Here is a 21,891-nt window from a genome sequence, read left to right on the forward strand (position 1 = left end):
AAATGGCACTGATACGTGGCACTGATGACAGATGGCACTAATACGTGGCACTGATGACAGATGGCACTATGTGGCACTAATAACACGTGGCACTGATGACAGATGCCACTTATACGTGGCACTGATGACAGATGGCACTGGGGACAAATGGCACTGACAACAGGTGGCACTGGGGACAGATAGCACTGCGGGCAGGTGGCACTGGGGTGGGGTGGATTGCACTGGGGTGGATGGCACTGGGGCGGATGGCACTGGGGCGGATGGCACTGGGGCGGATGGCACTGGGGCAGGATGGCACTGGGGCGGATGGCACTGGGGCAGGATGGCACTGGGGCAGGATGGCACTGGGGCAGGATGGCACTGGGGGGGGGGGGCATGGCACTGGGGGGGGGTGGCACTGGGGGAGGATGGCTCTGGGGGAGGATGGCACTTTTTATTAAACTTTTTTTTTTACTTTTTTTTTTTTTTTTTTTCTTTTTTACACTGACGGCTGCTGCAGCCGTTCTTCTCTCCCCTCTCACACGCTGTCTGTGTGAGGAGGGAGAGCGGCGCTGAGAGATGATCTCATATGTTTACATATGAGATCATCTCCCATTGGACACGCCGATCACGCTGTAAACGGCCGCTGTGATTGGCCGTTTACAGCGATCTGTGTTTGCCTGTCCCCGGGGGACACGGCAAACACAGAACTTCCGCGATGCGCGCCCGCGGCGGCGCGCATTGCGGAAGTAAACACCAGGCCGTCCAGGGACGGCCAGGCGTAGGAAGCCGCCCGCCCTAAGGCCGGCATTCGGCTATAGGGCGGGCAGGAAGCGGTTAATATTATTATTGTTATTATAATACAGGATTTATATAGTGCCAACAGTTTACGCAGCGTTTTACAATATAAAAGGGAGACAATACAGTTATAATACAATAAAATACAAAAGGATTAAGAGGGCCCTGCTCAGAAAAGCTTATAATCTAATGGGGGGGGGGGGGGGGGCAGGTGGTACAAAAGGTTATAACTGTGGGGAATGAGCTGATGGAAGTGGTAGGAGATTAGTTGGAGACGTGATAGGCTTTCCTGAAGAGATGAGGAATTGCCTGAAGGTAGCAAGAGTAGGGAATAGCCAGACAGGTTGAGGTAGCGAGTTCCAGAGGATGGGAGAGGCTCTGGAGAGATCTTGGAGATGAGCATGGGAGGAGGAGACGAGAGCTTGAGAGTAGGAGGTCTTGAGAAGAGCAGAGAGGACAATTTGGGTGATATTTGGAGACAAGATTGGTGATGTAGCTCTGAGCAAAGTTTTGAATGGCTTTGTATGTTGTGGTTAGTATTTTGAATTGAATTTGCTGGATGATTGGGAGCCAGTGTAGGGATTGGAGGAGAGGGTTGGTAAGGTGGATAAGTCTGGCTGCAGCATTCATGATAGACTGAAGAGGGGATAGCCTGTGGAGAGGCAGGCCAATGAGAAGGGAGTTGCAATAGTCAAGGCGAGAGATAACAAGGGAGTGAACGAGGAGCTTGGTGGTTTCAATTGTTAAAAAGGGGCGAATTTTAGAGATGTTACGGAGGTGAATTCTACAAACTTTTGGCAAGGATTGGACTTGAGGCTGAAATGTTGGCACTATATAAATCAGGTATAAAAATAATAATTGTGTCTTTTTTGATAGCTGCCTGGACACATCTGAAGCAGTTACAGTTAGGACCCATTCACAGAATTGTTTTAAATAGTGCCTTAATGCATTATGAAAAGGCACCTTGCTATAGTGCATGGCAATGCGTGGTAACACACCGCCTTGTACTGTGGTGGGCTGCAATACAAAAAAATTGCAGCAGGTACAATTTTAGCTTAGTTGTGTTGTATTAGGCATTGAAGTCAATGGAATGCGATTTTGCATTGCAGTCAATAGGGGATGTTTTTGAATTGAAGTCAATGGAACGCAATCTTGCATTAAAGTCAATAGGACATGATTTTGGATTGCAGTCAATAGGGGGCATTTTTGCATTGATACAGATGCTTACACCGTGTCAGAAAGTGGTAATCGGTTGCCACATCCCTAATATATAGGGAAAAAGGAAATACCCCCTGTGTGGGATTTTAATGGCAACAACACTACTATAATATAATAAAAAAGCATTTATTGATACATATAAAATGAGATCACGCACACATGTGATGATCAGTTAAAACCAAGACAAAACAATGCACAAGAAAAACACATAGTGAATTTTTTGCGAACATACAAATATTATGTTTTCCTTTCTTTCTTCATTAGACAAATAGTTTATTATACATTCTCCTATCCAATAAACCTGACGAAGGGCTAGAACCAGAAACACATCTATTTATTGGATAGGAGAATGTATAATAAACTATTTGTCTAATGAAGAAAGAAAGGAAAACATAGTATTTGTATGCTCGCAATAAATTCACTGTGTTTTTCTTGTCCATTGTTTTGTCTTGGTTTTAACTGATCATCACATGTGTGATTGATCTAATTTTATATGTATCAATAACCGCTTTTTATCATATTATAGTGGTGCTGTCGCTGTTAAAATCCCACACAGGTGGTATTTCCTTTTTTCCTATATATTACGAATGTGGCAACCGATTACCACTTTGACATGGTGTCTGTTGATGGGATGCGATTTTGCATTGCAGTCCATGGGGGGGGGGGGAGTTTTTGCATTGAAGTCAATGGGACGCAATTTTGCATTGAAGTCAATGGTACGCGATTTTGCATTGAAGTCAATGGAATGTGCTTTTGCATTGCAGTCAATGGGACGCAATTTTGCATTGAAGTCACGCTGCATGCCATTATCAGTACCTTTTTTTCTATTGACAAAACGCTGATAACCCTATTTTCGGCCGAAATGTTTTAGCGGCCGGTATATTGGCACATTTCTATTTAGCACGTTTGCTTTAAATGAAACAGACATGACCAGTGTGAATGAGCCCCAAGGGGCAGCAAGGAAGACAGAAAATTAACAACTAAGCACTGTTTTGCAGCATTGCTTTATCAAGTGATTATTGTCCAATGGCAGTGATCAACAGCTGGGAGATGAGTGTTCACCTACAAAGCAATGCATTGTGACTATGGCTATTAATGGTGTGGTCTCAGAAGGTGAATGCATGCACATGTGAGTACACAGTCCACGGCATAAGCCCTCCTAGGGGCAAACACAGATATGTGCTTGCAGATGTATAAAATAATTCAAATGGATTTGTTGCTATTGTTATTGATATAAAAAAAAAGAGACGTAGGACAGGGCCCATGACAGGTTTATTAGCAAGGTTTTCTTCATCATATAAGTACTGGCATAAACTCACACCAAGACAAGTGGTCATCAGAGGACAGCATGTTGCAATCATACAAGCTATCTCAACCTGTTACAGTAAATAATATTTAGTTGAACCAACAGGCGAAAAAGTAAACTTCTAGTTTAGGGTGGAACTCTGACAGCTTTGATAATTGACACAAATGGCATGTCTTTTGACATATGATCATTAAAAAAAAAAGTTGCGAAAATATTTAAATCATCAAAAAGGTATATCTGTTCCATCCACGATGTCTTCTAAACCACGGTAGAGCAGATCCACTGTAGAAATAAGAGAAGTCACAATTAGCATAAATTAGGGTCAGAAGTGTAACATAGAGACTGTCAGCTTTTCAGTTCTTAGTCTCTTCCAGCCAATAATATACTGCAAAATATGGTGGTAAGATAGGCAATGCATGTGGTTTAGTGTATTCTGGAAGGATGTAAAAGAGGGGGCTTCACTCTTATTAACATTGACTATTTTTAATCCTTGTACTGCTACCATTAGTAAATAGACAGGAAGGTATATTATATTTACTTGCTTTCAACAATTTTTTCAATTTGTAACAAAATGTCCCACACTCCGCTTGAGTGCTTTCGTCATATACCACTTCTTCCCAGTCTGAGTATAGATATCAAATATTCCAATCGCTGCTAACAACCAACAAGGCAATACTCATTTGGTTGCTGAACATCAACTGTTTAATAGAACAAGAATGCAGTCTTATATACAGTTAAAGTGGAGGTTCCCCCCTCCTGCTCATATTACTCTAACAATACACCTGTAACCAGAAACATAAATTATCATGAGCTAGTTATCTAATCATTTACCCAGACTTCGTGACTCAGAGATATGACCTTTCAGGGTAGACTTGCCGTCTCCTCACTCACAACTTACAATACACGCAAGTATAAACACATCCCCCAATAGTTTGCTAGGAGACAGAGGTGTGTTAATGAGTACAATATTGGGTGAAAGACCCGGGCTTTCCAGATCCCATTAATCAGTATTGCTTTTACATACATCTGTCCACTAAGTCCCAAGCTGGCAGAGACCATCATGGCCTCCTTAATAATGTCCGTTTGCATTACATAACAGAATATCTTCCTAAATGCTCATGGCTCCCTCAAATGCCAGGGCCCATAGTCGGTCAAGAGGCCAGCATTCAGCCCCCTCCAAAAGCCCCTGTCCCGGGTGTGTCTGTCACACAGTTCTTCAGTTACTTCCTGCTTTCCAGACCTAGGCAAATTATGTCATACATCCCAGGAACTAAGATAAGGGCAGACAGATTCCTGGCTAGATTTTTCTTGTACACCAAAAGAACAAAAGTGTAATATACTGTTTTGCAGCTTACAAGTCCTGAATCCGTTTTTTTTTTTTCAGTCTTTTTTCTCTTTGTGTTCTGGTGATCCTGCCAGTAATACACTTTCTGTCCTAAGGTGACAAAGCTTACTTACTGCACTGTAATTCTGGAGGAGCATAGTTGCCAACAGTCCCAAATTTTTTCTGGACATTCCTGGTATTTAGACCCTTGTCCTGGTCTTACTGTGTCCCAGGAAATTTCACAAGAGGCGGAGCCCGGGTGGCTGCTCCATTTCTATTGGTGGCTGCTTTCATTGCCACTTAGGCTCCGCCTATTCTTTCTTCCCTTCGGCCTCCACGAGAGTTGGTCTTCTGTAAATGGCACGGAGACTGAATGACTGAAACAGAGCAGCATGGACTAGAACTGCATGGATCTGTGACAAAAGTACGCTGTATCTTGGTGACAAGCTTTATCTGTGGTGAGAAGTGCGCTGCATCTGTGGTGACAAGCGACAAGCGGTATCTGTAGTGGCAAAGTTACATGCTGTATCTGTGGTGACAAGTGAGCCAAGCTGCATCTGGTGGCAGGCGACATGACAAGGGACACACACTTAGGGCTTCCACTGATTCTGCATTATGGTGAGCTATTTCACTTTATATTACAATGTAATAATACAAAAAATGCCCTTCAATTATCCTGACACCATACCAACCATGGTGTTGTGAATTAAATCGCCAACACCAGGTGTTTGGAGTATCTTTATCTGCTTTATCTACCTTCTTTTCTTCCTTCTCTTTTCCCTCCCTATCTCTTTCTTTCTCCCTCCATCCCTCTCTTCCTTCTCCCCCCATCCCTCTGTAAGGTAAACCGGACCTCCACCACTAAAAGGCCAGTGCGGATAACTGCTCATGCTCATACTCATTGCACACATGCTAATATTCATAAGCAAAGGACCAACATAATGCCTGCAATGCCAGTTCATCGTGCACGGGTATGTGTGCGTGTGCACATTGGTGCGTGAATGAGTATGCATGTGCACACGTATGTGCGCGTGCCATTTAGCACTTGGCGCCCAGTGGCCTATTTAAACTGCTCTGTCACTGCAAACAAGTGCTGGATGATCTTCAGATTCTTCCTGACCCACCAAGTCCTGATCCGTTGCTCCTGTCTGTTCGTGTATGACCCGGCTCATCTTTGGACTTCCCCTCCGCTTGCTCCTTTACTCTGTTACCTTGTATCTGCCTGCTGACTTGGTACCACACTGCCCGGCTGTTACCCAACCTTGGCCTGCCCTCTGGACTTGCATTTGCCTGCCGATTGTTGCTAATTACTGCTCTTCTCCTGGTTTCGCTCCTGTGCACGCTCTGCTGCCCAGCTGCTTCTACTTCCTGCTCCAAGAAAGGTGACTGCCAGCTCTACCCACCTTCAGAGGGGACATAACCAGCCAGCTACCCGGCAGTCGTGCCACTCCTTGTCTTTACACCTTCTGTTCCCACCTTCAGGAGTGTAGGTGGGAGGAGCAAGGGAGGCCTCTATCACATTCCAGTCTCCACCAGGTATGTGATACCCTCTTTAATTTCAGACTGTAACCACACCCCCTTTAAGCCATGCCTAATATTCAGTTTAGACCATGCCCATTTTTCGCCACATTTTTCCACCCCCCTGATACACCATGCCTACAAATGAATGCCCCACCCACCAATTATAGGACTCCGATTACAGACGAAAAAAGTGTCCCTATACATTTTTGGAGAATGTTGGCAACTATGGAGCTTAGACTGTTCACTCCTGATTTGGAGTACAGAACAGTTCCCTGTTTCCTCATCTCCAGATTACAGAGGGGGAAATGTTCTTTAGTCGAGAAGAAATGATAACACTGTTTGGGATTTCAATGCAGCAAAGGTACAGTTGTCAGCTCGCTACAGGAAGTTAGGAGCTCACTGGATTTTTAGCAGATTAACAGGTATTTTGTGTACCTGTGTATTTTTTGGGGGAAATGTGCATGTTAGAGAGCTGTACTTAATATACATTTTTTTTATTTTGCCCACACAGATGCCTACTAGACCCGTAACCAGTTTATGAAGAAAACAGAAAAAAATAGTATGCTTTTAATAGGATTTACCATACCTCAGGCAAGGTCAGATCAATGGTTCCGCTTTTATTCTTGTCCAAAAGATTAAACATTTCTGGAAGAGAACAAATAAATGCATTTTATTTGCTATAAGATCATTGCATAGAGCCACTGGCCTTTGATGTGTGCTGTCAGTGTCCTGGATCACTTTAAAGTAGACCCTGAAGCCTAGTACACACATGCCGAATGCTGGACGACATCGGATGGTTCAACAATAAAAACCAGCCAACATTCGACCCGTGTGTATGGCAGCCGGTCCAATCTATAAAAAACGTTCAATAAAAAAAGCAGTTCAATAAAAAACAACCAACATTCGACCCGTGTGTATAGCAGCCGGTCTGATCAATAAAAAACGGCCAATAAAAAAAGCCGTTCAATAAAAACCAGCCCACATTCGACCCGTGTGTATGGCAGCCGGTCCGATCAATAAAAAACGGCCAATAAAAAAAGCCGTTCAATAAAAACCAGCCAACATTCGACCCATGTGTATGGCAGCCGGTCCGATCAATAAAAAACATTCAATAAAAAAAGCGTTCAATAAAAACCAGCCAACATATGGCCCCTGTGTATGGCAGCTTCTGTCAGACGAACATGCTGGAAAACCAGGAGCTGACCGGCGGCAGGTCAGCGTTTTCAGCCATGGTGTGCAGGCATGGTCAGAGGAAAGAATATTTGGGAAGATTGTAGTAGGCCGTGTTCATAAGATCAAGGTAAGTAACTTTTGTTCAGGGTGCTGGACAGGCAAGATAAAAACCTGACAGGTGTTCTAATCCATCTTCACTCTGTCCAAAACTAAAAAAAAAGTTTTGCCTTTACTTATAATTTAAGCTGGCCATAGATGGATCCAAATTTTGCAGGTTCAGGAGGGACTGGACAAATTTGGTTCCCTGTAGATGTTCCCGCTCAATAGATGTCAATCTAAAACCCCATACACACTATCAGAATTTCTGCTGATTTTTGTCTTCAGATTTACCAAAACCATATAATGTAAGGGCTTGCCTGATTGCATACACATTGGAACTCCTAAGGTTTGGCCTCATGTTATATGGTTTTGGTAAATCTGAAAGAAAAAAATCAGCAGAAAATCTGATAATGTGTATGGGGCTTTACAACTTCTGTCGAATAGGAATGTTGAAAAATGTTTGTTGATCAGCAGCTGCAGTCAATCAGCTGCAGCCGGTGATCATTATTTTCTGACAGCAGAGGAGTCCCGTTATCAGAATACAATGGCACAGTAGGTATGATTTCTCCAACCACCTTGTTTATTGTGGATGGGGGAATCCGTTTTTTTTTTTTCGATCAGCCCTCTGGCTAATCAAAAAAATAACAAATCATCTATGTGCAGCCAAACCTTAAAGAAGTACCAAACCTAAAATCAAACATTTATAATATTGCAGCTTACCAATTGTTGGATGTGATTGTGTCATTAGTTTTCTTTTTTTAGGCTTTGTTTCTTTTATTTTCACCTGGTAAGTCTTTTGTTTTTCAATAGAACAGGCTGTCGTGCAGATGTAGCAGTTAGAGGGTTTAAACAAAACATCTACCACTGAGAGGGGTGCTTACAATGATCAGCTTATTTATGTAAAACCTTTATTCCAAAAGGAACAAGGTTTGCTGTAACTACCTAAAAAGTTTTATTTGGAGTTTGGCTTCAATTTGTTGGTGCATCTAAATCTGCTAGTTAATGTAACATTTCCCTCCCCCATATTGAGAATGATGTGTCCAAGAGTGTCTAATATGTTCCTTCATCTAGAGTGGGGGCACTCTTATACAGCAGGTTGTGAATGGCCAGATCAAAATAAAAAGGGGAACAGCCATAAAAAAAGAAAACCAATACAACCACCACATCTAAGCATTGGTAAGCTGCTTTATATAATTAGTTTGGTTTGGGGTTTATTACTGCTTTAACCCCCTAATCTTTGACCCCACATTAACAATCTCCTAACTGCATATGCTGCCTAAAGCCTTAGTCCTGCTCCAAAATGTAAAAGTCCTTGAACTGCTTTCACAGTGAAAGTGCCGGCCATTTGCGATAGAGCGCTGCTCGTTTAGCGGTGCTTTATCACTGTTTAAGCAGCGCTTTTGTGACACTTTTCGGCCATTAGCAGGTTGCTTTTAACCCCAAAAAAGGGGTTAAAAACTCCTGTGTTTCGGCGCTTCCGAAGCGAAGTGCTTTGGAAGAGCTGCCCATTCATTGCAATGAGCAGGGGTGTCTTGGGAGCGCAGGTCTTTTCCGAACATGCCGCGAGCGCACCGCCCCAGTGTGAAAGCACACATTGTAATGAATAGGAGGCAGTTTTCAGGCGCTTTACAGGCGCTATTTCCAGCACTAAAATGCCTAAAAAATTCCTCAGTGTGAAAGGTCAAAGTGATTGTAAAGGATCGTTTTTTTCCTATAAAAATAATAAACATGTTCTACTTACCTGCTCTGTTGTAGTATATTTGAAAAGAGGAGCCCGGATCCTCCTCTTTTTGGGTCCCTCTTCTGCGATCCTGGCCCCTACCTGCTGTTCAGTGGCCACACAGCAGGCAGCTTGCTATGGGGGCACCCAAGCCGGGTCACCGCTCCCTGTGTCCATTCAGACACAATGCCCTGACCCAGCCCCAACCCTTCTCTCCCCTGATTGGCTAGCTGACTTTGATTGACAGCAGAGGGAGCCAATGGTGCCGCTGCTGCGTCTCAGCCAATTGGGAAGGTAAATCTCGGACAGCTGAGACACTCGTGGACATCGTTGGACAGAGATGGGGCTCAGGTAAGTATTAGGGGGGCTGCTGCACACAGAAGGCTTTTTATCTGAATGCATAGAATGCATTCAGATAAAAAAAAAAACTTCTGCCTTTTTAACCACTTTAAATGTCAGAATTATAAAATGATTGCTCTGTGTAATGTCTGCGGGTACATCAGAGTTTTTGGTTTGCTGATCTCTCACTTACTGAACAAAGTCTCCAGACGTATCATGCAGCCAATAAATGCATCAAAGTGTACAGTCAGGTCATTTGAAGCGTAGCGCTGAGCGATGCTCTGCTGGATTTGGTTGTTAAGATTAAACCCTGGAAGAAAACAATGTCAGTGATTATTTTTAGCCATCATTGCTGCATCTTCTGTTATTGGGATATCCCAAAGTGGACTTAGCATGCTAACTAATTAATCCATCTTTTAGGTATTGATGGGCTCTCATGGAGATCCAGAGAGAATAGACCTCCAGAGTCCCTATTTGCTTCCTGGGTTAAGATATCAGCTCAGAGATGGCACAACCATGTAAATTCTGGTGCATGTCCAGTTCTTGGCTGACAAATTACTGACACAGATCAGCCCCTGCTGCACCCTCTGACCTTGGGACTTGCTGCCAAGTTATAATGTTGCAGTCTGACCACTGCAGAAGAAGAAAAAACATGCACAAATGGACAGAGCACTAGACCAAAAGAGACCAAATTAGTTTGCACTCAAAAAATACTAACGCATTTCAGAGGTCAGACCCCCCCCCCCATCAGGGCTTTAGGCCTGGTTCACACCTATGCGTTTTTTATTGCTTTTTGCAGAAACGCACTACAATTAATTTAACAAGGGTTCTTATACGATACGTTCACATCCATGCTTTTTTTCAGCCGCTGCATTTCTGGAAAGGGTCGGGGACTTTTTTAAATGCAAGTCGGTGCATTTTTGGTTCAATAGACTTCAATGGAGAAGCTGCAGAAAAGTATGTCATGGATTTTGCAGCAATTTTCTTTTTTCAATCTGCCCAACAACAAATAACCCCCCCAAAAAAACCAAAAGCATAAAAAATGCAAACGTAAAAACACGTCAAAAATGTGTGTGCATAAAGCACTGCAGAAATGGATCAAAAACAAACTGCATAGGTGTGAACCAGGCCTTAGTTAAAATAGCAACCTTGAATGGACTGAAAATAGAGCTTTTTTCCTGTGGGAATCTGTGCAGGGAAGCTAAGTGCTGGAACTTTTGGTCTGGTGCTCCCTCCATTTGTGCATGTTTCTGGTAACCTGCTGGTCTACCCACTGGAGGGTAGCCTTGTCTGTTGTGAGCCAGTGAGCTCTTCAAATATTACGCCCTCCCGCTACTTTGTATAAACTCCCATCAAAATCCCAGACCCTCTTGAAAGCCTTTTCTTCACTGTGGATGAGGAAATGCTGAAAGTGATTGTAAAGGATCGTTTCTTATTTTTTTTAAATCGCAAGCATGTCATACTTACCTGCACTGTGCAGCTCATTTTGCACAGAGTGGCCCCAAACATCCTCTTCTGGGGTCCCCTGGCGGCTCTCACAGCTCCTCCTTGCCTCAAATAACCCCCTTGGAGAAGTGCTCTCCCAGGGGTTACCTTGCGGGCGCACTCCCGAGTCCAGCATTTGCGTCCATAGACATGAATGCCAGACTCGACCCCACCCCTGGCGCTCTTTTCATTGGATTTGATTGACAGAAGCAGGAGCCCATGGCTGTGCTGCTATCAATCTATCCAATTAAAAGCTGGGACCCCATGAAGAGAGGGACAGCGCGTCCCCGCTGAGGAGATGAAGGGGCTCAGGTAAGTAAAACGGGGAGGGGGTGATGACTGCAAGGTGTTTTTTTATCTTAATGCATAGGATGCATTAAGGTGAAAAAACATGAGGGTTTACAACCCCTTTAATCCTGCCTGCAACAGACTGATGACATTATCTTAGCCTAGGCAAAGTCACTGGAGTGTATCTCAAGGCAGAATTTTGATGATAAAAGGTAGAGTTTTTCTGAATAATTATAAAGGTTCTCTTTAGTGATTCATTTTGCCATCTAGTACCTTTTTACCAGCTTTCCACTTTCCATCTACTACATCACACCTAAGCCCACGTATACACGGTCTGAGATTTTGCCAACCAAATCCGTCGGATTTTGCCCGTCGGATTTAGTCCGACGGATTGTGTCCGAAACTGTTGCATACACACGGTCGGGCCAAGTTGGCAAAAAATCCGATCTTTCAGAACGTGATGACGTAATTTCGTTATGATGGGACTACATTCAGGCTAGTAGCCAATAGCTTTGATGTAGGAATTTGATCTGAGCATGCGTGGCACTTGGTCCGATCAAAATGCTCTACACATGATCGGATTAGGTCCGTCCGGCCCAGTTGGTCGGGAAATATTTCCAACATGTTGGAAATTTGGATCGGACGGAGATTCGGACGGAATCAGTCCAATGCATACCACACACAGTCGGATTATCTGACGACGCGGTCCGATAAGACTCATTCCGACAGATTCTCCGACCGTGTGTACAAGGGCTAAGACCTTTCAGACCACATGGTATCAATCCTCTTCTTCACACAAGTTGGTTCTCTCTCTTTTTAGCTTTTGACTATATTCTTGCAAGAACAGACACCCTTATATCTGATTGGAACAAAAACAACATACAAATAGGGCAAAGGATCTCTTTCGCTATGCTTAAGTGGCAGAAGAAAGGCCCAACTTTGTAAGGACCTCTTACATCAATTTTCAATAAAACAGATATATGTTACCTGCATTGTGTAATGCCATCCTCATTTCATGGGCATCCATGGTGCCTGATCTGTCAGTGTCTGCTTTAATAAAGACATCCTGTATGCAGATTACATTTAAAGGGAATGTATAAGTGTTTTTGCATATCTTTACTTTGTTATGTCCAAGACTAAAATCACAGCAATATTACATATTAAATGTATAGCAGGAACACCAAGTTACCATATATTTCTGTATCTTCATCCAGAGGGTTCTAAATTCTACCAGACTCAGCGTTCCAGTGCCATCCATCTTAACAGATTTAAGTCAAGGAATTGTTTTTTTAATCATGTTTCGTAATCAAAGTTTCTGAACTGATTATTTCCCACGAAAACCACCTGAACTGGAATTTGCACCAAAACCAGCTGATCGGCAGAGAGTAGATGTTCGCTGTGGAAAGCTAATCCAGTCAGGAAAACCAAAGTGCTCCTCTGAGTATAGATGAAGGGGAGTTCCAGAACCCTTTGCTAGTTTACTTCCAATCTACCATTTATAAGAACTATTCTAGAGCCAAACCAGTAGGGATAATTTGGGTCAAAATTACTAAATTTTGTGCAAACGCTGAACTTCTCTGATTGAACTGCTTACGTGAAATTTGGCTGAAAAGAATCTACCTTTTAAAGGGCGTTTTTCTTTAGGGTAGTTTTTTTTTTTAAAGGGCAGCTTAGGGTAGTTAATTTTAATGCTCTTAGTGTTTGATTTTTTTTCCATTTTATATGTGTTTTAGTTGCTATGTGTAGAGTGCCACTTTGCATTTTTTATTTTAGGCTTTGTGAAGGTTAATGAGAAACCATTTTTGACTTCAATGCATTTCACCAAAATGTGAAATTTTGCCCAAATCTCCTACTTTTCAGTGAATATTTGGGAAATGAAAACTCTTGAATTCACTTATCCTTACAGACCAGATTTTAACAAGTGAGTATGACACAGGGAATATCCTCCTTTTACTTATTGACAAGGAAAAGAGGGTTAGATTCCCCACCCCTGATAATGTACAGTGACCGGTTCTCTTGAAAGAAACTCCCCATCTTTTGGTCATCACCTTCACCGTGTTACTTTGTTGCTTCATCAGATCCTTCAGGAAACATCCAATACTTCCAGGTATGAGGAAGTATACCTCCTTCTCTGTGGTAGCAGTACTCAGGCCTGAGTGGTCGAACACCAGGCCCAAACACTGTCACATGAGGGATGATCTCTGTGTAAGCTTCAATACCATTCAGCATTGAGCTTATGCAAGGTATGGATTTCAAGCTGAAATGAAGAACAGAGTGGTGGGGAGCATAAGCAAGATAAGTATCACTGGTTATGGGGGGGGGGGGGGTGCTCTTTCATGAGAACCTTCAACTTTACACTTAATGAGGCTCCTAAATTGTAAAGCGAGGCGAATATAATTCAAATGAATAGGTCCGCTTCACACAAGTGAACAAATGGTCACTTCCCTAAGGCCAGCAATACACAGAGACAGACAGTGTTGATGCGGGAATCCCTCCTGCTGGGCCATTGTCTTCTCCCAGAGGGGGAAACCGTCCCTGCTGGGAGAAGACAGTGATAACTGCAAGAGAATCTGGCAGGCTGGGTGTACCCAAGTTGATTGAGCCTTATTAAAGAGGACCCTGAGGGTATGTGTGATATGGAATGCTGCTCTGTGCAACTGAACTCCAGTGTGACTACGATTATTTTTTAACACAATAATGAAAACCTCTCTGTCGACAAAGGGTTACAAAAATTGTTATCAGTTTAAGAATTGTTTCCTGGTTTTGGTCAATCAAATGCCCACGGCCACTGTACATGCACAAAATACATAACTAAAGTTGGCCATAGATGGATAGAATTACAAACAAAAATTCTTAAGAAAATTCTTAAAAATATTCTTAAAGCATTCATTTGTCATTCTAAAGATGTTGTTTGCTTTTAACAATTGATTTTACATATGAGCAAATAAAGATCCGAATAGCCGCACTCCAAAAATAGTAGTTTCCTTTATTGATGATGCAGTCCGTACAAAAACAGATTAAAATTGCAAACACTAACGCGTTTCACACCTCTCTCACTGGTGCTTAATTGATTTTAGAAGGAATGGACTTTACCAAACAAAAAAAACATGTAATGTTAGATATTTGTTCTTTCTGCATAAATTTTCCATCCTGCACCTTCCAATTTTTTTGTATTGTGGTGAAAAAAAAAGGAACGTTGATTGACCCAAAAATGATTAGAAAAATGAACAAATTTTCTTAGAGCCTTCTTTTCCCAAGATTTTGCATTCAAACCCATCTATGGCCAGCTTTTTGGTCAAAGGCAACTTAAGCCCCATACACACTATCAGTTTTTCTGCTGATTTTTCCTTCAGATTTACCAAAACCATGTAGTACAATGGCCTGCCTGATTGCACACAAATTGAAACTCCTAAGGTTTGACCTCATATTATATGGTTTTGGTAAATCTGAAGGAAAAAATCTGCAGAAAAACTGATAGGGTGTATGGGGCTTAAAGAGTTTTTCTGAGATCATAGATAACTGCAACAACATTGGAGTTACAGATCGATTGATTGTTGCTATTTTGAAATTGTAAAGAATTGAAATTATTTGGCCAAGCTTGTGAGCCTGCTGCAGCTTTTCCAAAATGACAGCCTTTGTCTGACATATCTGCGGTAACAGAAAGGATACATCCATGAGGGAGATCATCTCTCTGCACGTTGCCATTGTAAATCCAGTGGACTTTAAATCTGTTCCTAAAAAGAGAAGATAATAAATCACACATTGCCATCTGGCTTTTGAAAGTGCTGTAACAGGGGCCAGGGTGTCTAAACCCAATAACTAAATTGTAATATACTTCAGTTTATAAGTACTTAGATGTTGTGGCTGCGTTCATTTTCATTTTTTCAGGCTACTAAGAACATTTTCAGCAGGCAAAAAATAAAGACAAAAAAATTAACCCAGCCACAATACCTTAGGACTGGTAAGCTGCAAGATATTACATTTTTGTTTTTGAGTTTAGATACACTTTAATAGTGAGCACTGTATCATACTGGGTATCAAAAAAATAACCCTAGGGAGTCCAGATCTGTGTGCAAGGGTCATTAAAACTTCTCTTGGAGATGCAAAATTTAAAAAATGCAGCTCTGGCTGCAATATTTACTTCCTCTCTCGTGCTGTCCCCCACAGTAATTCCTTTCTGCCATTAGATGCCCTCAGTCTGGCCATCATTCAACGCAGAAGACTGAGGACATCCTGTGAGGACTGGGTATTATTGATTCACCCACTGAAGGGGCCTCTTCATTGAGCTCTGCACTTACAGCGCAATAATGATATAATTTACATCATTACCACTCGCAGCATCATTGAGGACTGCCCAACATTGGAAAGAGGCAAAGAGGAAGTGGACCCGTCTATTACATGGCCAGTCTGAAGATAGAAAAGGCGGAAGAAGAAAGGTAAGTTTTAAATAATTATAAACATAAAATACATGTGGGGGAAGCACATCTGGGGTAGCCAAAGGTGGGCTTTAATGGGAAACCTACAGTGGGGGACTGTTATCAAGAAAATTAATTAGACAGTCGCAAAACAGGCTGTCTCTTTCATCAGAGTCTCGCTGACAGGTTTACAGATCTGTGTGTCTGTATTCCTGGACAGAAAAGTGTAACATTTTGCAAAGGAGGAATTTATGACTCAGGCTGTAACCTTGTAATAAATCTATTTTGCTTGTTCAACGGGAACAGAATCTCATATATAGCAGCAGTAATGCTACAACTTTCTTCCTGTCAATGGTTGTGGAAGCTGCCAGCACTTGTTGCGTCCTTAGCAATTAGTGACATCACCCAGCCCCATTAATTTAATGGCCGGAATTTAAAAAATATATATTTCTTTGCTTTGGTTCATGTTACCCAGGCCAGTGCCCAGCCCTTTTATGCCATGTGTATGTCAATCCCCTGAATATTGGCCTAGATATGGTCAATTATGGTTTTTAACATTTGGCTTCAATGAGGTTTGCTTTCGGCACCTGAACTTTAGCAAAGTTTGCCGAACCTGCCCTAAACCAAACCCAGGTACATCAGACTCATCCCTACTGTTTAGAATTGCTTTGCCCTGCCAACAGGAATTACACATTTTGAGTAAGCACATATTTTGATTTACCACAATGTTTAGAATTGCACAAGCTCACTCCCTATTTTCATGTTATTGTGTTAATTACGGTATACAGATTTGCAGATTGGCTACTAGAGGGATCTTTCAGTATCTCAATGCAGTTGTCCCAGTTATAAAAAACTGTTAAGATAAAATTTCAGTCACACAGGTCTTCCCATAAAACAAGTCGTTGGGATGGACAACTCTTAAATGTACAGTATCTCACAAAAGTGAGTACACCCCTCACATTTTTGTAAATATTTTATAATATCTTTTCATGTGACAACACTGAAGAAATTACATTTTGCTACAATGTAAAGTAGGGAGTGTACAGGTTATATAACAGTGTAAAATTGCCGTTCCCTCAAAATAACTCAACACACAGCCATTAATGTCTAAACTGCTGGCAACAAAAGTGAGTACACTCCTAAGTGAAAATGTCCAAATTGGGCCCAATTAGCCAAATTTCCATCCCCAGTTTCATGTGATACGTTAGTGTTACAAGGTCTCAGGTGTGAATGGGGAGCAAGTGTGTTAAATTTGGTGTTATCGCTCTCACTCTCCAATACTGGTCATTGGAAGTTCAACATGGCACCTCATGGCAAAGAGCTCTCTGGGGATCTGAAAAAAAGAATTGTTACTCTACATGAAGTTGGCCTAGGCTATAAGAAGATTGCCAAGACCATGAAACTGAGCTGCAGAATGGTGGTCAAGACCATACAGCGGTTTAACAGGATAGGTTCCACTCAGAACATGCCTCGCTATGTTCGACCAAAGAAGTTGAGTATGCTCAGCGTCATATCCAGAGGTTGTCTTTGAGAAATAGACATATGAGTGCCGCCAGCTTTGCTGCAGAGGTTGAAGGGGTGGGGGGGTCAACCTGTCAGTACGCAGACCACCTGCATCAAATTGGTCTACATGGTTGTTGTCCCAGAAGGAAGCCTTTACTAAAGATGGTGCACAAGAAAGCCCGCAAACAGTTTGCTGAAGACAAGCAGACTAAGGACATGGATTACTAGAACCATATTCTGTGGTCTGATGAGACCAAGATAAACTTATTTGGTTCAGATGGTGTTAAGCGTGTGTGGCGGCAACCAGACTAGTACAATCAAGCATGGTGGTGGGAGTGCCATGGTCTGGGGCTGCACGAGTGCTGCCAGCACCAGGGAGCTACAGTTCATTGAGTTAACTGTGAATGCCAACATGTACTGTGACATAAAGCAGAGCTTGATCCCCTCCCTTCAGAGACTGGACCGCAGGGCACAAGTCCAACATGATAAAGACCCCAAACACACCTCCAAGACGACCGCTGCCTTGCTAAAGAAGCTCAGCGTAAAGGTGATGGACTGGCCAAGCACATCTCCAGACCTAAACCCTATTGAGCATCTGTGGGGCATCCTCACATGGAAGGTGGAGGAGCGCAAGGTCTCTAACATCCACCAGCTCCATAATGTCACCATGGAGGAGTAGAAGAGGAGTCCAGTGGCAAACTGTGAAGCTCTGGTGAACTTCATGCCTAAGAGGGTTAAGGTAGTGCTGGAAAATAATGGTGGCCACACAAAATATTGCCACTTTGGGCCTATCTGGACCTTTTCATTTAAGGGTGTACTCACTTTTGTTGCAAGTAGTTTAGACATTAATGGCTGTGTGTTGAGTTATTTTACAAAAATGTGAGGGCTGTAACATATATTTAAGTAATATCTAATATCAACAATATCAACAATTACTAAAGTGGTTGTAAAACTCTGTTACACCACTTGTACCTATAGGTAAGCTTATAATAAGGCTTACCTGTAGGGACTGTAAATATCTCCTAAACTTGCACAGTTTAGGAGATATTCACTATATCCGCTGCTGCCGGCGTCATATGCGCATCGAAGAAACGGACCGCTGGTGACCAGCATGTGCTTCCACACGCGTGTGGCGTTATCGTGGCTTCGGACGATTATAGCTCCAGAGCCCATGAATCTGGAGGTAACTCCGGTGAAAGATGTCAGCCATGGAATTGGAGTGCGGGCGACACTGCAGGGAATCGTTCTAAGGTAAGTATTTCATAATACTTGCTCATTATGCCTTTGTCTTGCAGGGTTTTTTTCTTGTTTTTTTGTTTTTCAGAGGTTTACAACCTCTTTAAGAATGAAGGCAGATTGATTGGAAAAAAGTTTGCTCCCTCTAGTGGCTAATCTACAAATCTCTATATTTAATAGAATAAAATATGATAAAATGGAATATGGAAAAATAAATTATGAAAGCAAGTACAGAAACATATGAAGATCATACGAAAAATGTTGTACTCTTTCGATCAAGTTTTTATTACTGACTTTGACCTCAAGACAAGAAATGAGGGGTGGGGGGGGTGGGTGGTGTCACATGGACAGGAAGACATGGGAGCAATAAAAAAAAAATTTTAGAATGTCCAACCCTTTCTCACTATAATAAAATTAGTTTCTGCCTCTTTCCCCATTGTAGAAAGTGAATTAATATGTATATTTTGAAATCTCTACAATGGAACACAGATGGCAATAAAAACCTGACAGATGCTCTAATCTTTCCCTACTTCACTGAAATCAAAAGGATGGGCCTTTAAAGTAGAAACCGCAGTAATAACCTGAAATAACGAGCTCACTAAAACTCTCTGTATTTTCCCTTTAAAATCATTAGTTTGTTACAAAAGATAAACTTACTTCTGGCCAGAAGTTTGTTGAGAATTGCCTGAATATCCTTGGCATTGATTTCTCCTTTCTACATAATAGATAAGAACCAGTAAGCAATGATATAAAGACATCAACAGGCAATGTAAAGAATGAAGTACAAGAACCTAAATGTAATAATAACATACTGTATAATATTAGTGCATAGAAACCAATCAGCTTCCAGGTTTTATTGTCAAAACTTAATTGAACAAGCTAAAGTTAGAAGCTGATTGGCTACCAGATGGAGTGCACCAGTTTTAGTAAATCTCCCTCTTGATGACTGCTGGTCCTACGTTGCTGATGTCGGCAAGAGGGACAGCGACAAGACCAGCAATACCACAGGCTTCGGGGGACTGGTCGTCACAACTAGAACCAGTGGAAAGACTACAGCACCATGGATAAAGAGAAGTGTGTTAGATTATTCCCTGAGTAAAACAAGCATTCATGTGGAAACATGAAAAATAAATTAAACACAGTGTTAATATGACCTGCAGATTGTCACACATAAATCTGTTTCTGTCCAGGAGAGATGGACAGTAGACATGTGAAATTAGTTTCATAAAACAAATCGAAATTAGACCGAATTTTGCATCTTTCGGACATTCGGATGCATTCGAATGTCCGAAGAAAAAAATAACAAATTTCAGCTAATATGAAAGAAATTATAGTGGATATAACGAATTAATTTGTCATGATTCGATAATTCGTTAAAGATCTAATGAAACAGAAGGTCAACGCAAAGTAAATTTTACAATCCAATCAGCTGATTAATTTTGTGCTGGAGATTGGATTGCTGGCAAAGCGCATTCCTGAGAACTGAGTGAGAAGGGTCTTGCATTGTATTTGTGCAGAGGAGAAGAGATATTGTCATTGGGTGTTTTAATAGATTCAATAATCAACTAAATGACTTTCCAAACTACGAATCCTTATCACGAATATTAATACATATATAAATATTGAATCTAATTGATATACATATAAAATGAATCGATTCAGTATAATAGGGATAGGGATGAGCTCGGTGTTCGACTCGAACATCGGCCTTTTGTCTGTTCGGCGAATTCAGAACTTTGTGGACCGTTTGCACCAAATTCGTGTCGCATGAACGGCCCACAATGCACTACATAGCAGTGCATTGCTGGCTCATGATTGGCCAAGCATGCACTGTGACCCCGCATGCTTGGCCAATCACAGCGCCGTATCTACCCTTTATTGCTGGTGTACTCTAATACAGGCATCTGCAGGAGTTAGTGGGTGTTGTGTGCCTCCAGCACAGCACAGTATACACCTGTATCTACCCTTTATTGCTGGTTTTCTCTAATACAGTCATCTGCAGGAGTTAAAGTGGGTGTTGTGTGCCTCCAGCACAGTATACACATGAAGATACCCCTTATTGCTGGTGTTGTCTGTTGCATATCTTGCATATTAGCCTTTAAAATTAGCACTTTTGATTGATAACATTCGAGTCCCATAGACTTTAATAGGGTTCTAAAGTTCGTATGAATTTTAGGTTCGTTCGAAGGTTCTGGTGCGAACCGAACCAGAGGGTGTTCGGATCATCCCTAATAACAAATATCGACACTCTATAGAAATAACAAATTATCTGAAAATGAATTAATGTAACATTAAGAATATAACAGAACAAAATTACCGTATATACTCGAGTATAAGCCGAGATTTTCAGCCTCTTTTTTGAGGCTGAAAGTGCCCCCCTTGGCTTATACTCGAGTCATCGCTGTCTGCCCGCTCAATCAGCGTGTCGAGCAGACAGACAGCGGCCATTCTATAATTCAAAAGCCGCGCCTCCGGCTCCGCCTTCGCCTGTGATAGGCGGAACACTGAATTTCCCAGCAGCCTGTGTTCCGCCTATCACGGACATCGTATCATCCTCGTACTACGGACGAGGATGATACGATGTACGTGATAGGCGGAACACAGGCTGCTGGGAAATTCAGTGTTCCGCCTATCACAGGCGAAGGCGGCGGCGCAGCTTTTGAATTTTACAATGGCCGCCGAGGCGCCGACGAAGAGGGCACGGGACGGAGGCAAGGCAAGGCACGGCACGGGACGGGACGGGACGGGACGGGACGGAGGCAAGGCACGGCGGCGAGGCACGGAGGCAAGGAGGCAAGGCACGGGACGGAGGCTCGGGACAAAGGCTCGGGACACAGGTAGGCTGGACACACACACACACACGGATGGATACACACACACACAGGGATGGATGGATGGATGGAGACACACACACACAGGGATGGATGGATGGAGACACACACACACAGGGATGGATGGATGGATGGACACACACACACACAGGGATGGATGGACGGACACACAGGGATGGACGGACACACAGGGATGGACGGACACACAGGGATGGACGGACACACACACAGGGATGGACAGGCATGTCTTACCCTCGGCTTATACACGAGTCAATAAGTTTGCCAGTTTTTTTGGGGGTAAATTGGGGGCCTCGGCTTATATTCGGGTCGGCCTATACTCGAGTATATACGGTAAGTATTTTACGAATGAAAACGAAACTAAAAGAAATTTTCCGTTGTGCACAAGTCTAGCGGACGGCTGTCTGGGGCCAGGTTTGGCATCACTGAAGGGTGGGGCAATAATGTCAGCAAGAGCAATTTGGCCACACCCACTGTTCGCTGCAGCATGGTCTGCGTGCCACTTTAGTGCGCTTCTTGTGACACCCACATGTTTTCCAGGTCCTATAGTGTTTACTGCAAAAAAAAATGCCCTGTGCTGCAAATGTGTAGTGTCGCATATACACGATCGGAAATTCCACCAGCAAAACTCTGATGAG

The 21,891-nt window shown here is 42.6% G+C and overlaps 1 protein-coding gene across 1 annotated transcript in view; it reads right to left on the reverse strand.

Moving 5' to 3' along the window:
- Positions 1-3,250: 3,250 nt before the first annotated feature.
- CAPN8 (calpain 8) overlaps positions 3,251-21,891 on the reverse strand; it is a 114,549-nt gene continuing 95,908 nt past the window's right edge. Inside the window, exons 14-20 of the mRNA XM_077485814.1 lie at positions 19,062-19,119; positions 14,920-14,984; positions 12,440-12,508; positions 12,238-12,316; positions 9,671-9,787; positions 6,733-6,791; positions 3,251-3,583 (exon numbers count right to left, since the gene is read on the reverse strand). Coding sequence (XP_077341940.1) covers positions 3,560-3,583; positions 6,733-6,791; positions 9,671-9,787; positions 12,238-12,316; positions 12,440-12,508; positions 14,920-14,984; positions 19,062-19,119 — 471 coding nt within the window. The 3' untranslated portion in view covers positions 3,251-3,559. The remainder of the gene's footprint in view (positions 3,584-6,732; positions 6,792-9,670; positions 9,788-12,237; positions 12,317-12,439; positions 12,509-14,919; positions 14,985-19,061; positions 19,120-21,891) is intronic.

Source organism: Lithobates pipiens, unplaced genomic scaffold (assembly GCF_037356315.1).
Source record: "Lithobates pipiens isolate NorthernLeopardFrog02 unplaced genomic scaffold, aLitPip1_a1.2 Scaffold_18, whole genome shotgun sequence".
Classification (NCBI taxonomy): Eukaryota; Metazoa; Chordata; class Amphibia; order Anura; family Ranidae; genus Lithobates; species Lithobates pipiens.